This window comes from Nansenia antarctica (assembly GCF_963989245.1).
Source record: "Nansenia antarctica genome assembly, chromosome: 8".
Classification (NCBI taxonomy): domain Eukaryota; kingdom Metazoa; phylum Chordata; class Actinopteri; order Argentiniformes; family Microstomatidae; genus Nansenia; species Nansenia antarctica.
The window spans coordinates 58,758,622-58,774,818 of record NC_137678.1 but is presented as its reverse complement, the minus strand read 5'-3'; the positions used below and the strand labels follow the sequence as shown (position 1 = coordinate 58,774,818).

Here is a 16,197-nt window from a genome sequence, read left to right as displayed (position 1 = left end):
GTAGACATCAGTGCCGATGTTGAACGTGAAGGAACTCTTTGGGTTACTCTGGTACTTTTTCTCGATGTCAGAACTCTTGGCCGGGCCTGGGTTTCCCTTTGAATCCTGTGTCAAAAAACACATCCAGTCGCTAAACGTTCTTTACGAACCCACAGGAATTCAACCTAACCTAACCTCCCTTAAGAATCGGCCATTAAGAATCATGACTTGAAGAATTCATGTACAGCAGAAATACAGCAGACCGTTCAAGTGAAGAATTGCTCGTTGTCTAGACTCTAGATACAGGTGAAGCCTATCGATATATGGCTACACTCTGGGTTGGTGCCTGGTAGTACCTTTCCTCCAAACTTCTCCCAGCCACGACTGCTGCCGTAGTACCACGTCCACTTTGTCTGCTGGCCGTCCAAACGCCTCACGCTCAGATTATTTTTACCTCTGATCCTCATGGCCTTGAAATCAATACACACTTCCCTAGAGAGAGAGAGAAAAGGACAGATGAGAGAGAGAGAGAGAATAAATTAAGAGAAGATGTGAGAGGCTGTACTGATCAATTAACCACTGTTTCAATCAGTCTGTTGCCGTCGTCCTTCAGGTTCCTTCAGGTTCCCTTACCCATAGGGGGTGTTGTAAATGTTGATCCCTTTGGTGTTGGGCTGGGAGTACTGGGCCTCCAGAATGTGATCGTTGGCTATGTTACACCAGCCTTTCCCATCCATCAACTGCCATTGGTAGAGCCTGCCATCATCAAGCTGCATATCTGACAGGGATATAAAAATACATATTGGGACATTGTTCAGGCAACACACACAGACAAGCCAGCGTATACACAAGTCAGCATACCGTGATGTTAGAATTATAAGGTTCCATCTCCATTTTTGTAAAAAAATAGTTTTTTACATAATCTGATCCATTAGGTGTTTATTAATGCCTGTGTGGTGTTATTTTTTTTAAATGTTGAAATTTTGAGTTAGTAATTAATAAAATACAAAGGTTCCATCTCACAAAACATAATGGAATGTAAAAACTTTGACGCTCAATATCTCTGAACTACCCGAAACTGAGATAGAACCTTATAGAACCCCTCACTGTCCCACCCTCAAAACTCAAAGGCTTCGGTCACCGTGCCTTTTCACGAGCTGCACCCCGCCTCTGGAACTCTCTCCCTCAACCACTCAGAGACTCACCCTCACTCCTCACTTTTAAATCCCACCTCAAAACCTACCTGTTCTCCCATGCCTACAGCCTCCCCTACCCCTAGCCATCTCCCCCATCCCGGCCACCCCCTCCCCCCCTGGACACGCATACAACCTCCCCTACCCCTAACCCCCTGACACTGTAACCCCACATAGACAGCCCTTAGAATGTCTACCTCTATTTTATTTACTATTGTTCAGCACTTGGATGCATTCAATGTATGACTATATAAATAAAGTGTGATTGATTGATTGATTGATTGATTGATACCCTTTATCACACACTAATCGTGAGCTTAGAATGATAAGGTTCTATCTCCGTTTAGGGCAGTTCAGAGATATTGAGTGTCAAAGTTTTTATATTCCATTATGTTTTGTGAGATGGAATCTTTGTATTTTATTAATTACTAACTAAAAAATGTCAACATTTTAAAAAACAACACCACACAGGCATTAATAAACACCTAATGAATCAGATTATGTAAAAAAAACTCAATTTTGACCAAAATGGAGATAGAACCTTATAATTCTAACGTCACGCTTTATCACACACTAATGTCATTTGTACCTGTAGATGACGATCTCCTGCCCCTGGCTTCCCCCCGTCTCTCATTAGAGGCGGATCTAAGGCTTTTGGGGTGAGTGAGGTGACAGTTGGCTCCATCGCGACATGTCCCCCTCAGGGCGTACTTGCAGACATGCAGATAGTGGCACTTCTTCCCACTCCGGCAGCCACCTTGGTTGTAGAACCTGCAGGGCTCTCCCTGAGCCTGAAACCCCATACATACAGCATCAATAACTGAAGAGATAACATTGTGAACGTAGACACAATGGGCCAGTTTCACAGACAAGGCTTAAGCCTAATCCTGGACTAAAAAGCATCTTCAATGGAGATTTTACATTGAAAGTGTGATTTAGTCCAGGACTAGGCTTAAGCCTTGTCTGTGAAACCGGCCCAATATGACTCAATTATAAGTATAAAATCACCTACGTTAACATATTATCATACCATCATATTATTGTATTATCATACCATTATATAGTATATACCATTATATAGTTCATACTCCCTATATGTGATGTTCTTCCCACATCAATTCCTATGATTGGCCCGCCCTCCCTAAGTAATATATATGTTACGTTACACGTGGGAATACGGTACATGTGGGAAAACCCTATTAGGGTTAGGGTTAGGTGCTAGGGTGCTAGGCTTAAGGTTAGGGTTAGGGTTAGACATGCCAGCATGTACCAAGTCACCCTAGCACCTAACCCTAACCCTAGTTTTCCCACATGTACCGTATTCCCACATGTACCGTAACATATATACATCAATACATGCCATTTAGCTGAGGCTTTTATGCAACCCTGTCAGGACACTACCACGAACACCAGGAGGCCCATGGGAGACCTCTCGATGTCCCAATAAACTGACCTGGGGTGGGGGTGTGGTAGGTGGTGCTGAGTCTGGCTGTGGTCCTGCTGAGTCGTCGTTTGAGTTCTCATCTGTGTCGCTGCTCTCTGAGTCGCTCTCAGAGAGGCTGAATTCCTCTCGGTAGGACTGGTCGTCTGCAAAGTAAAACATCCGATTACTTATTATTTTATATCAGAAATAACAACGGGACCCAGAGGACAGGTTCATTGTCATGCAAGGAATGGAATGAGGAAGGTTACCTTTCCTCTTTCCATTCCATGGATGACAATGAGCCTGTCCTCCAATGTCTGTCTCCACTGGTGTTTTCCACAATGTGCATGGATAGTTATAAATAACTAAACAGGTGGAAGTAATCTCACAAGCATTGCTTGCATTGCCCTTTTAAGTTTAAATAAATTGCGCCGCGGACACTAACAGTACAGGATAAATCAAAGTGAAACCACGGGTGGAGTGCTGTTGCGTTGTATTTAGACATCTAAATACATCATTTACTATCAACAAGTACCATAGTCAGTGTGACAATAATGAATAGAATAGAAGAATAGAACAGGCGAATTAGATGAGAACAGTGGACACAGAGTAAACAGATTCCAAGCGAGAGCTCACCGTTTGTGCTGCTAGACGCCATGGGGAGAAGTTATGTTTCGTTTTCGTTGTAACTTTAGGTATTTCCAGTGACGATTCCAAAATCATCTGTTAATAAATAACAACTTGCAACTTGCATGCTGGGAACTTCAGTAAATAAACATTTAGGTTCAATCAATTCAATCAATTTGGGTTACTTTGACTGTACCCACAACATGGTATATGTATTAACAGGGCTCTCAAGTTTTGAACAGAGTTCAGAGTGAGATTTTGGCGGTGGGGGGGGGGGGGGGGGGGTCTGATCTGATAAATGACATCAATTTGTAAAAAAATAAATAAATAATCACACACACAGTCTCAGCGTCAAAGGATATGGTCTTCTCCCACGTCGACCAGTCTGTAGCCACTTCGAGATGTGAATGATCAATTCAAATAATCTGTCCTCTTCTGTGTAGCGAGCATCTGAATCAATAGCTCCAGTCAGCCCGTGTCGTTGGAATCAGAACGTTGTTTGTTGTAGCGGGAATATCAAAATGTTACCGCAAAATGTTACAGCAATGCTATTATTTTCTGATTGGCTGTTCGGTAGCTATATTTTTTTATTTGATTAGCTGGTGCGTGGCCTTCTGAACTCTAGGGGAACCAGAGGGAACTCACTTGATTCTCTACCTGTTCTATTTAAAAAAAATAGCGGCGCAACTTGGTGGGCGCCCCTGGTCATTTCTCTGCGTGAGAAATACAAGTTGTGGCGTGTGAACGGATTGAAATGCGTGTGTCTCACGCCCAATGCGTGAGACTTGAGAGCCCTGTTAGACTTAGATTTAGACTTATGAATGAATGAATGGTCATTATTGTCATTAATACAGTACAGGTACCATACAACGAAATTTAGGAGGGGCGGCTCCCCTGGTGCTTGGAAAAAAGACTAAAAACAAGAGGGCCAAGGGTAAAATAAAAAAGGGAAAAGAGCTGGTTTACATAAATAAAGGCTATGTACACTATCCACTATACTATACTACTATACTATACAATAAAAGACTGAGCTGTACTCTATGCTATGCTATAAATATCCTAACTTTTTCCTATATCTGGAATGAATGGAATGGAATGGAATGGACTTTATTTGTCATTGCTACAGTACAGGTACCAAACAACGAAATTTAGGAGGGGTGGCTCCCCTGGTGTTAGGAAAGGAAAAAGAAAACACATTTTAGAAAAAGCATAGATGCATAAAATCACAAGAAGGTAAGGAGCTGGTTTACATCAATAAAGGCTATGTACACAATCCACTGTACTATACTGCACAGATAGTCAACTAGGGTTGTCATATTGCACAAAAAGTATTTTTTCACATTATTTTAAAGTGTCACAGTTTGCAGGCTTGAAAATGTACATGTTTGTGCCTCAGCACTAGCTGCCATACAATCCGTCCGGACTGTCCTGGGCCCAGAACTTAGGCCTTTTCTGTGTTCAGGGCCTTGACGGCCCTGTGGTAGAAGCAGTCCTTCAGTCTGTTTGTCTTAGCGGCCGGGGTCCTGTACCTCCTGTTCGAGGGCAGCTTGACAAAGTGTACGTGCCCAGGGTGGGTCGGGTCCTTGGAGATCTTGGAGGCCCTCCTGAGACAGCGTGTTTTGTACAGCTCCTCCAGAGAGGGGAGGGGGGCGCCGGTGATCTTCTGTGCTGTTCTCACGACTCTCTGTAGCTCGTTTCTCTCCGCTGTTGTGCAGCTGTGGAACCAGTTGGAGATGCCGAAGGTGAGGATGCTCTCCACTGCGCCGTGGTAGAAGGCCACCAGTATCTCCTGCTTGTTGTGTTGTTTCCTGAGGCATCTCAGGGTGTATAGCCGCTGTTGTGCCCTCTTGATGGTGCCTTTAGTGTTGTCCTTCCAGGCCAGGTCATCCCGCATGTTGTGTCCCAGGAATCGGAGGGTTGAGACTATCTCCACGCTCTCTCCGTCGATGAGCAGGATGACCTGAATGTACACAAGGGTTGTCATATTGCACATAGTATTGTTGCACATTCATTAAAGTGTCGCAGTTAGCAGTTAACCCTAACCCTAAATGAGTAATGAATTGGGACGCCACTACAGCTACACGTGAATGCCCAAAATGGAGCCGTAGGGGTGAAAAGGGAGCCGGAGTGGTGAATTGGGATTCACCCTTAGAGGTAGAGTTTGTGTATGCATGGCTGGCAAATATGTCATTTTTAAATGAGTCATGAAACAATAATTTGTATTTGTACATTATCTAACTAAGCAAATTCAATTTGTCATCAATCAGTTACATTTGGGGAATAAAGTAACTTGTAATTATTCATAGGACTGAAGTTTCATAAAAATTGTGCCAGTGGTGTCTGAGATATCACGTGTGACATTCAACAATTTGACATTCAGATGCACTGTCCCCTCCCTGATTTCAACTAGGGGGACATTCTTTAAAAAAAAACATTATATTTGAATATTTTATAATAATAATAATAATAATAATATATAAAAATAAAAATAAACCCTTTCTTTCATCTTCTATCACAACTACTGCCAATGGCCCCTGGCCTGAGCTAGATTACTCTTCCTGCTACAATTGGTGAATTGATGATTCACTTGCTTAGTCAAATGTATCATTGTAAGTCGCTTTGGAATAAGGCGTCTGCTAAATGCCAAAAATTTAAATGGGACAATGTTTACATTACGCATACATAATGGCACTATAGGAGCTTGTTTGGGCATGACTGACTGACCCTAACCCTTGAACAGAGTAAAGGATGTTGTATCATTATCAGCAATCAGTTGGTTGGGCATAAACAAACCCACCCACGCCCATGAAACAAAGGCAGAGGAGCGAGATCGACAGAGCTATTCAGATTGCATGACAGATCACACTTGTTGCAAATCAAAATTCTCTTTTATTCACAGTGAACACAGTATGAGCACAAAACATAGGCCCTACTGCAAATGGCCTACTACAGTATGCAGATTGCAGATACCATGGCTTTCAAAGAACATTTCAAAAACAGTAACAACATAAATGTAAGTGCAACTGAATTATTATTATTTATTTATTATATATATTTTTTAAAAAAGAAATCATCTTTTGTTGCACCTTTTTAAGATGATTTCACTATATACAAATGTTCTTCATCCTCAGGGGAACCAAAACAGGGGTTGAAGCAAAAGTAATGCTTTTGGGAAGCGACCCAAGACAATCAAGGTAGCAACCTGTCTTACAACATAAAAGAACATAACAAAAACATGGTTGAGGATTCAGCCTTCTCAGACTGCGCTGGGAGGTGGCGTTAAAAGGTCAGAGGTCATCTCTACGATGGTCTTCAGGGGGAGGCCCCTGAGGAAGCCCTGGTGCTTGGCCCTCAGCTCCAGGAGCGCATCTACGATCCTCTGCCTCCCTACCTCCGGGTGGCGCTCTGACAGCCGTGCCATCAGCGTGTCGAAGCTGCCCATGGTGGTGTCACAGCTGGTCGTCCGCTTCTCCAAGCTGCAGCGCAGGGGCTGAGAGACCACCTGGGCACAGGAACGGAGACGTAAGTCATACATGGAAATAACCTTGCCTTGTTATTTCAAGGCTAAATAAGGGTGTCTGTATCAAACAAATAATGAAACGCAGACAATTAATCAGTCCAGAAAGAACAATATCTAAAGTATGGCAAAATTACAGAAGTCAATTCTATAGTGGAAAAAGGGTCCTCTCTTCACCTTTACTGGGCTGGTGTTAGAGCTGTCTTTGGGCCCAAGGGTGCCCCCTGGGGGTAGTGCTGCTCTGTGTCTGGTGGAGGGGCCCTGCTGGTGAGTTGCCTCCCGCTGACTATCACCCTGGCCCTGCTGGCCCTTAGTGCTGGGTCTGTGGATGTGCTCCACGTGCACTGTGAAGCCATGCATACTGCATCCATCTATCTCCTTCACCGCTGCTTCAGCATACTTTGGACCACTGACAGTCACTACGGCAAGTCTGAGGGACATACAAGGTATCTTTAGCATAGTGCTCCAATGCCTCATTTGATTGAATGAACCTCTTGTAATATAATGACATTTGTATTGATGTATTGTTGCTGTTGTAAGAATATTAATGTTGTTACACAAATGTGGTCATGTGACACTTGTAGATTTCTAGACCTAACTAATCTGTGTCATCATTGTTTGTTTGTTACCTGAGTTTGTTACTGAAGGTTGAAATTCTCACTTCTGACACCTGATACTTTTCAAACCAAAGCATCACTTCACCCTGAGAACATACACAGGAAACCTTTACTTGACTATGCTGCCCCTGGTGGTCAATACAATACAAATATTGTACAAGTAGTCCGTGAGCCAGGACCCCAAATATGGGCCACCTGGGGGGACAATGTCTCATAGTGATTTTTAGCAAGGTATTAGTGTTATGTATTGAAGTGTTATTTTTAGCTATGTGGACCACCGTAGTTGGAATGATGAAAAGCTGTATAGGTAACGAGTGTTGCCCTGTCAAGAATGCGGAAGTGATACCATGCCTGTATACCTGCGGTTTGGTCAGTAAAGCTAGGGACATATATCAAAGTGTTTCGCCGCCTCTGCCTCCATTCTTTATTGGGAATTATAGATGTTATAGATGTTATTGGTTATATACATAACAATTAGGTTCTAGTACTAGGTGTAACCAGCTCCACCACAAGGCTCCTGAGGGCAGTAGGGATCAGAGGACAGGCCCAACGGAAGGCAATCAGAGAACTGTCCACTGCAGCAGAACGGAGCAGTCACTGGCTGTGGCTGAAACGTAGGGACCCAACATGGGCTCCCAAATGACCACGTGGTGCCACCGTGCGACACACACCCAGGCCTGATCAGCCTGTGGTGGGCCAACCTCGGCAGAGGGTGTCTTGTGATAACTGGCCGAAACACCCAATGAGGTCGGGGACCACAACTGAAGATGTGTCGTACTGGTGGCACCAGGTGATCATTGCCAAATTCCACTCCACTCAAGAGGACATCTCCAACTCCACTCAATTGTTGTGCTGAATATTTAGGGATTTTAACAACCAGTCCTATTAAGAATCCTGATGTCTGGTGTCAAAACCAGTGACCGCTGCGAAAGGGCAGCTGACAACCTGGGAAAGACCTGGTGACGGCCTGAAGAGACAGCTGACAGGAGGGAACAGACCCCAACGGGGCTGGCATGGGTTAGCTACCCGTGTTGGCAGGAGCCTTTCACTACACAGTGACTTGGTTCCACCCAACTATGGCTACGAAAAATTCAAAAGGAAAAACACCCCTAGAGTCTGCGAGAGCGGGGGCGGAAGATGACTCATCGGCGGATCACACGGTAACAGACCCTGGAACGGAAATGACAACGAATCAAATGATCAGCACGGTAGTTGACGGAGTAACAACACTGGCAGGACACAAGCTACAAAGCTGCATCTGTGGCTGGAAAAAGATAACATCAGAGAAGGGTCTCAAGATCCACCAGGGCAGGAAAAAGTGCCTAAGAGAGCTTAGCGAGGTGCCTCGCATTGACCACTACTTCCTCAGAGGTAGGGCAAATCAGTCGAGTGAAGCCCAGTGGCAGGATATTCACCACAGTCCACAGGGTATCAGAACCCCAGACGAAGCTCAACCAAGCACAGATCCATCAACGGACATGAGTCCAGAGCCTATCCAGCCACAGACAGCAGTAGAGAGGAAGATGAATGGACGAAAGCCTCAAATCTTGTGGCCTAAAGCCTGCCAGAAAAAGGAGTGGGAAAACACCGACACAGACCTTGTCCATCTTCTAGAAGGTCTGAAAGGGGGCGTGGAAAGAAAACTGGACAAGATTGGAGAGATCATTTACAGCTATGGAGCAGAGAGATTTGGGGTGAAAAGTAAGAACCATGGGACACAGAAGGAACCATCAGCCCATCTCAAGTCCAGGAGACAACAAGAGATTGAAAGACTTGTGAAAGAAAGAATGTGCCTGAGAAAACAGTGGAAGAAGGCCACAGAAGTGGAAAGGAAAGGACTTGAGGCACTACAGGCCGACATCAAGCAGCGTCTTGCAACACTGCGAAGAGCAGAATGCTTGAGAAAGCAACACAAGAAGAAAGAGCGAACGAGGACTGCCTTCTACAGAGATCCCTACAAGTTCGTCAAAGACCTCTTTGTCAAGGAGAAAACGGGGACCCTCAAAGTACCCATAAGGGAACTAGAGGAGCACCTGAGGAAGACCTACTCTGACAACCAGAGGCATGTGCCAGCCAGCATTCCGGATGACATGCCACCAATCCAACCACCTGAGCACCAGATGGAAACAAGGCCCCCTACATGGAGCGAAGTTGAGAGCACAGTAAAACGGGCAAGAACAGCCTCAGCCCCTGGGCCCAACGGCGTTCCATACAGGCTATATAAGAACAGTCCAGGCGTCTTGAAGTACCTCTGGAAGCTAATGAAAGTGGCATGGGAAAAGGGAATCATACCAAAGGCATGGCGAAGGGCAGGAGGGATCCTGATTCCCAAAGAGAAGAATTCCTCAACCATCGACCAGTTCCGCCAGATCAGTCTACTGAACGTGGAAGGAAAGATTTTCTTCAGTGTTGTGGCCCAGAGGCTCTCAGTATTCTTGCAGAAGAACAACTTTGTCGACACCTCAGTGCAGAAGGCAGGGATAAGTGGATTCTCAGGATGCCTGGAACACACAAATGTCATCTGGCACCAGATACAAACGGCCAAGAAGGAGAAGAAAGACCTGCATGTGGTTTTCTTAGATCTTGCCAATGCCTTCGGGTCAGTGCCTCATGAGATTTTGTGGACAGCGTTCAACTTCTTCCAAGTCCCAGAGGGCATCACAAGGCTGGTCAAAGCCTACTTCCAGGACCTCCAGTTCTGTGTTACAGCACAAGCCAGTACAACTGCTTGGCAGCACCTCGAGATAGGCATAATGGCGGGCTGCACCATCTCTCCACTGGCGTTTACCATGGCAATGGAGCTCATTATTCGAGCATCCCGATGGGTTGTTGGAGGGGAACGGTTGAAGAGCGGGCTGCGTCTTCCACCAATCAGGGCGTACATGGATGACATGACGACAATAACAACAACAAACGCATGCACCAAACGCCTGCTGGATAAACTCCAGGGAAACATCAAATGGGCACGAATGGAGATTAAACCCAGTAAGTCCCGCAGTATCTCCATTGTCAAAGGCAAGCTCGCCAATGAGAGGTTCCACGTCAACAACGAGCCAATACCAACAGTTCTGGAGAAGCCCATCAAAAGCCTTGGCCGCTGGTATAGCGCAGAACTCAAAGACTCGAAGCAGGTGGAACAACTCAAGCAGGATACAATCAGTGGCCTCAAGCAGATCAACAACACTGCTCTCCCTGGGAAGCTGAAACTGTGGTGCTTTCAGTTTGGACTGCTGCCCCGTCTCATGTGGCCAATTTCCATCTACGAGGTCACACTATCCCATGCCAACCGGCTGGAGAGACTGGTGAATGCACAAGTGAGGAAGTGGCTTGGACTGCCGAGAGGCCTTAGCAGCATAGGCCTGTATGGCAACGGAGCCCTCTCCCTACCAATCTCAAGCCTGGTGGAGGAGTACAAATGTGCCAAATCAAGGCTGGAAATGACTCTCACAGAATCCCGGGATCCATTCGTCAGAGGTGCTGCTCCAATCCTAGCAACGGGGAGGAAATGGAAGCCATCTGCAGCAGTTGCGGTGGCAAAGACCGCCCTCAGACACCGGGATATAGTGGGGCATGTCCAACATGGCAGAGGGGGCCTTGGCTTGGAAACAACAACACCCACATGGCAAAAGGCTACTCCAACCGAACGGCGGAAGATGGTGGGTGAGGAGGTGCGCCACCAGGAGGAAGCAGCCAGGTGCGCCAAGGCAGTCTCCCAAGCCCAGCAAGGCCGCTAGATGAAGTGGGAGAGCGTGGAGAGGAGGAAACTCACGTGGAACGAGCTGTGGAGCATGGAGTCTAATAGGCTAAGTTTCATCATCAGAGCCACATATGATGTCCTGCCCTCTCCTACCAACCTACATCTCTGGTATGGAGAGGACCCAGCCTGTCTCCAGTGTGCAGCCCCAGCAACCCTCAAACACATCTTGGTGGGTTGCAAGACCAGTCTAACTCAAGGAAGATACACCTGGCGCCACAACCAAGTGCTAAAGTGCTTGGCTGCCGAACTTGAGCACAAGAGGGTAACCACCAACGCCATGCCTCTAAATGCCCAGACTACCTTTCCACGGAAAACAACCTTCATCCGGGAAGGGGAGAAACAGCGGACCAAGCCATCACCTCCAGACTCAGGCCCACTGAACGCAGCCCGGGATTGGGAAATGCGGGTAGACCTCAGCCAGAGGCTCACCTTCCCACCCGAAATTGCAGCGACCAACCTGCGCCCAGACCTAGTCCTCTGGTCCAAGTCCTGCCGGCGTGTCTTCATCGTAGAACTGACGGTCCCATGGGAGGAGGCCATCGATGAGGCATTCGAACGGAAGAGGCTGCGGTATGCCAACTTAGCAGTCGAAGCAGAGGGGCGGGGCTGGAACGTGAAGGTGTGGCCAGTGGAGGTGGGCTGCAGAGGCTTTGTAGCCAGCTCCACCACAAGGCTCCTGAGGGCAGTAGGGATCAGAGGACAGGCCCAACGGAAGGCAATCAGAGAACTGTCCACTGCAGCAGAACGGAGCAGTCACTGGCTGTGGCTGAAACGTAGGGACCCAACATGGGCTCCCAAATGACCACGTGGTGCCACCGTGCGACACACACCCAGGCCTGATCAGCCTGTGGTGGGCCAACCTCGGCAGAGGGTGTCTTGTGATAACTGGCCGAAACACCCAATGAGGTCGGGGACCACAACTGAAGATGTGTCGTACTGGTGGCACCAGGTGATCATTGCCAAATTCCACTCCACTCAAGAGGACATCTCCAACTCCACTCAATTGTTGTGCTGAATATTTAGGGATTTTAACAACCAGTCCTATTAAGAATCCACTACCACCGGTGCAAGGCTATCACATTCTTTCTAGTACTAGGGGTGTATACCTTGCTAAAAATCACTATGAGACATTGTCCCTCCAGGTGGCACCCGTGACAACCTGTATCACCACACCTTCCATCTTTGTCTCATGCATCCCTGAGCTGGAGGTGGTGACAGAGGAGAAGGGGCCTGGCAGAAGAGAATAACATAATGAGGTGATGAAATATGACTATATGACTATAGGATGTTATGATTTGCATTACTTTGCATAAACCATCTGGCATGTTACAATGACCAAAGGGAATGATTGCATGAGATCAATTCGCTGTACATTTAACATTGATTGCAATTGTAAGCGGTATGACACCACGAGTTTACTAATATAAATGTGAGTTTAGTGAGTTGCACCTTTACTATGTTTGGTGGGGGTGGAGGAGGCTGAGGAGGAGGCTGAGGAGGAGGAGGCAGAGGAGGAGGCTGAGGAGGAGGCTGAGGCCCCTGAGGTTGCAGTCTGGTTTGTAAACCTCTTGTTGTATTCATCAGTGAAAGCCTGGAGAGAGATCATCAGAAGGGAGGAGAACCAGCCATCAACAACACCAGCATCAACAGAGCCCATCCTGCATGGAGGAAATCTGCCTGGCCTCCGACCAACATCTATCGGCAATGAAACCCACTAAACCCAAATCGTAAAACCTTTTCCATTTGACAGTAGGCCTATTATGGTATTTATTTTTACCTGTGTGGTTTTAACCTCCTGAATCTAACCATTTTCCCTACCTGAACGGTCTGCAGGTCCCCTGGGTGCAGGATGAACACCACCTCCTTCAGGTGTTTGGGGTTCCTTGTGCTGAATTTGGAGACTTCCTCCAGCATCAGAGAGGCCACAATGGGCTTAGGGAAGCCCAAGTTCCCCGTGCTGATGGCAGGGAAGGTGATGGAGACTAGCCCCTTCTGCTCCACCTCAGCCAGGCACTTCTCCATAATCCCACTCAACACCTGCAGTTAAAAAGTCTGATCAGGTTTCTTTACTTTACTTTACTTTTATTTATTTGTATAGCACTTAAGACAGCAGTCACAAAGTGCTTCACAGTACATTTGGTAGTATATTACATAACACAGCAAATAAACAGCCAACAAATAAAACGTAATTCATAAAATGTAAACAAGCACTTCACAAAAGCAATAAAACGAATGATAAAATCATAAAAGCAACGAATGATAAAATGATAAAATCAATACAGATATCAGAAGTAAAAAGAGAAAACTAATTATAAAAATGCCATCCTATATAAGTGGGTTTTTAAACGTTTTTTAAAAAAGTGGTACAGACCCAGCTAACCTGACAGTGAGGGGGAGACGATTCCATAATGTTGGAGCTACAACAGTAAAAGCACGGCCACCCTTTGTTTTGAGCCTGGACCGTGGGACAATTAAAAGCCGTTGGTCAGACGATCTAAGAGATCTAGGCGCAATGTATTCTGTTAAAAGATCGGAAATATAGGAGGGTGCCATGCCATGGAAGGCCTTAAATGTGATCAGGAGGATCTTGAATTGTATCCTGAAACATACGGGAAGCCAATGTAAGTGGGCTAGAATGGGGGTAATATGCTCTCTTCGTTTGGTGTATGTCAAAAGCCTCGCAGCTGCGTTCTGAACTAGTTGGAGTCGAGCAATTGAGGAATCACTTAAGCAAGAAAAAATTGAGTTACAGTAATCCAAATGGGAAGAGACAGATAGAGGTTTACACAATCTTGAGGGGATAGTTCACCTCAAAATAGTCTGGAGTCTAAACTAAACCTGCATTTTACACCCTCTGTTATATCACATTCACAGTACATTGTGTGTGAAACCATGGAGGCACAGACTCAGTGTTTTGATACCATGCCTCATTCCGTTCCATGCATTACAATGACCCTGTCCAGCCTCTCCTGGTGTGAAATATACATATATGGACGAGGAACAACGTTTGTTCTGTTTCTAACCTTCTCTGCTGCACCTTGTCCGTTGTCCCACTGGGGGGCGATAGTGTGGAACACCAGCTTGCTTTTCAGGTTGCAGCCAGTTGTGATGATGACTTCCCCAGCGATGCCAGTGGAGGGCTGCTGGTCGACCAGGGTCTGGAGCTGGGGTCCAGCAGCAGCCAGGAGGGCGTTAGAGACTGCTCCATGGTTGAGAGCCAGGTCCTGACCTACCGTGTTCACAACCACATCAGTCTGGAACAGAAAGCAACATCATGTTATTATAAAGAAGTCATTATAATGTTGATTTGTTAATTGACTTTAAGGTAAAGCAGCATTGTGTTATTGTTCATTACAAAAAGTTGATCTAACACAAATTGGGTGGTCTGATTCTATCTATAAGGACATTAATGGAGTTGTTAGGGCAACTGAGATGTAGGCTATAAAGCGCAATGAAATGAGAAAATAATCGATTTGATGTTAAGTCTTTAACTTTAATTTATTTAGTGCCGAGGGTGAATAAAGTCGCCACAATTGTTAACATTCTAGAGTGCCACGGGTGACCAAAAATGCATAAATGATGATGGTTCATTTTGTAGCCAATCAAACTATTGTTGCTAGGTAAATACAACATAGAACACATGACACTAGGTGGTGAGTGTTCTGAAATTCTTCCGTTAGTGAGTTTAGTTAGTTAGTGAAATCCTGCTGACTTGAGTTTCATCAGTTTCATTAAAAAAAACGGCTTACCGTGGCGTTCTGAATGTTCCCTTTCTTCAGGCTGATGGTCAGCCTCTCTTTGGTCTGGACCGTACTAGAACCAGCGGTACTCTGGACCTGTCTAGCAGGCTGGGGTGGGGCGGGCTTGGCTGGACTTCTGCTGGGCTGTTGTTGTTGACCTGTCCCTTGGTCTCCGAACACCCCTCTCACAGCATCCTCCATGGCCTGGACTGTCCTGTCATCTTTATTCACCAAGTGGATCCTCTCCAGGCAATTATCATCATACCTGTATGATGAATAAATAATAATAATAATAATAATATAATAATAATACAATAAATAACAACAACAACAACAACAACATAAATAACCATTGCTGGGCTTGGAATAACTTAAAAGACACTTTAAAATAAATATATTTAACACTTTTTGCCACTGAGTGTTTGATATTGACTACAGTATCACCATACCTGTCCTCACAGTAGTCCTTCACTGCTTTGACGATGGTCTCAGCACAGAGGCTGAGAGGGAAGCCTAGGTTCCCTGAGCTGATAGCAGGCAGAGCCACCGACAGGCAGCTGTGTTTCTCTGCTAGATCCAGACTCCCCATAACCGCTCTCCTCAGCTGCGCCACAGCCCTCTGAGGGTCGGCGGGGTCAAACCTGGGTCCCACTGCGTGGATGATGTGTTTGCAGCGCAGCTGCCCCCCAGCACCAGTAATAACACAGTCCCCAGGCTTCAGTAGACCCCGCTTGGTGACCAGCTGATCAGACTCTGCCTGTAGTTGAGGGCCGGCAGCATCCAGGAGGGCTCTGGCTAACCTCCAGCTGTGCTTCAGGTCTGTGTAAGCAGCGTTGACCACGGCCTGCACGGCGTAGTCGCATATGTCAGCTTTACACACGACTATCTCCACCCCGTCTGGTGTCTGGAACTGGTAGGAGGGCTTCATCCCTCCTCCCCTGAGTGCTAGGCCTATACCCTGCTGTCCACCATGTTGGTTCTCTTCAACCAGCTGGACCACACAGCCCGTCAGACTGATCAACGTGGTAACATACATGGCCTCCTTGTCCTGGAAGAACTTCTTGGCTCCGGGCTTGGACACCTTCAGGGTATCGAAGTGTGTAGAGGAGACCAGGTCTGCAAACAAGGCCTTGCACTGCGTGACATGAACTCTGGCGCCACTTAGGGAAATTACTTCTTTCTGGAAAGAAACCTTCACTAAGTCTTTGACCTTAAGTGAAGGCATTTGACACGGTCGATCACCACTTGCTCCTAGAACAGCTATCCGATATTGGATTAGATTTAGGTGCGTGTGCGTGGTTCCATGACTACCTTACCCTCAGGCGTCAGTGTATAAAATCTTCA

General features: G+C 46.3%; 1 protein-coding gene across 1 annotated transcript in view; it reads right to left on the bottom strand.

Moving 5' to 3' along the window:
* Positions 1-12,300: 12,300 nt before the first annotated feature.
* Positions 12,301-16,197, bottom strand: part of LOC308164497 (protein mono-ADP-ribosyltransferase PARP14-like) — a gene marked incomplete at both ends in the record, with an annotated part of 55,802 nt that continues 51,905 nt past the window's right edge. The window contains 6 exons of the mRNA XM_080538572.1: positions 12,301-12,315; positions 12,663-12,704; positions 12,932-13,150; positions 14,137-14,367; positions 14,863-15,118; positions 15,303-16,104. Coding sequence (XP_080394698.1) covers positions 12,301-12,315; positions 12,663-12,704; positions 12,932-13,150; positions 14,137-14,367; positions 14,863-15,118; positions 15,303-16,104 — 1,565 coding nt within the window. The remainder of the gene's footprint in view (positions 12,316-12,662; positions 12,705-12,931; positions 13,151-14,136; positions 14,368-14,862; positions 15,119-15,302; positions 16,105-16,197) is intronic.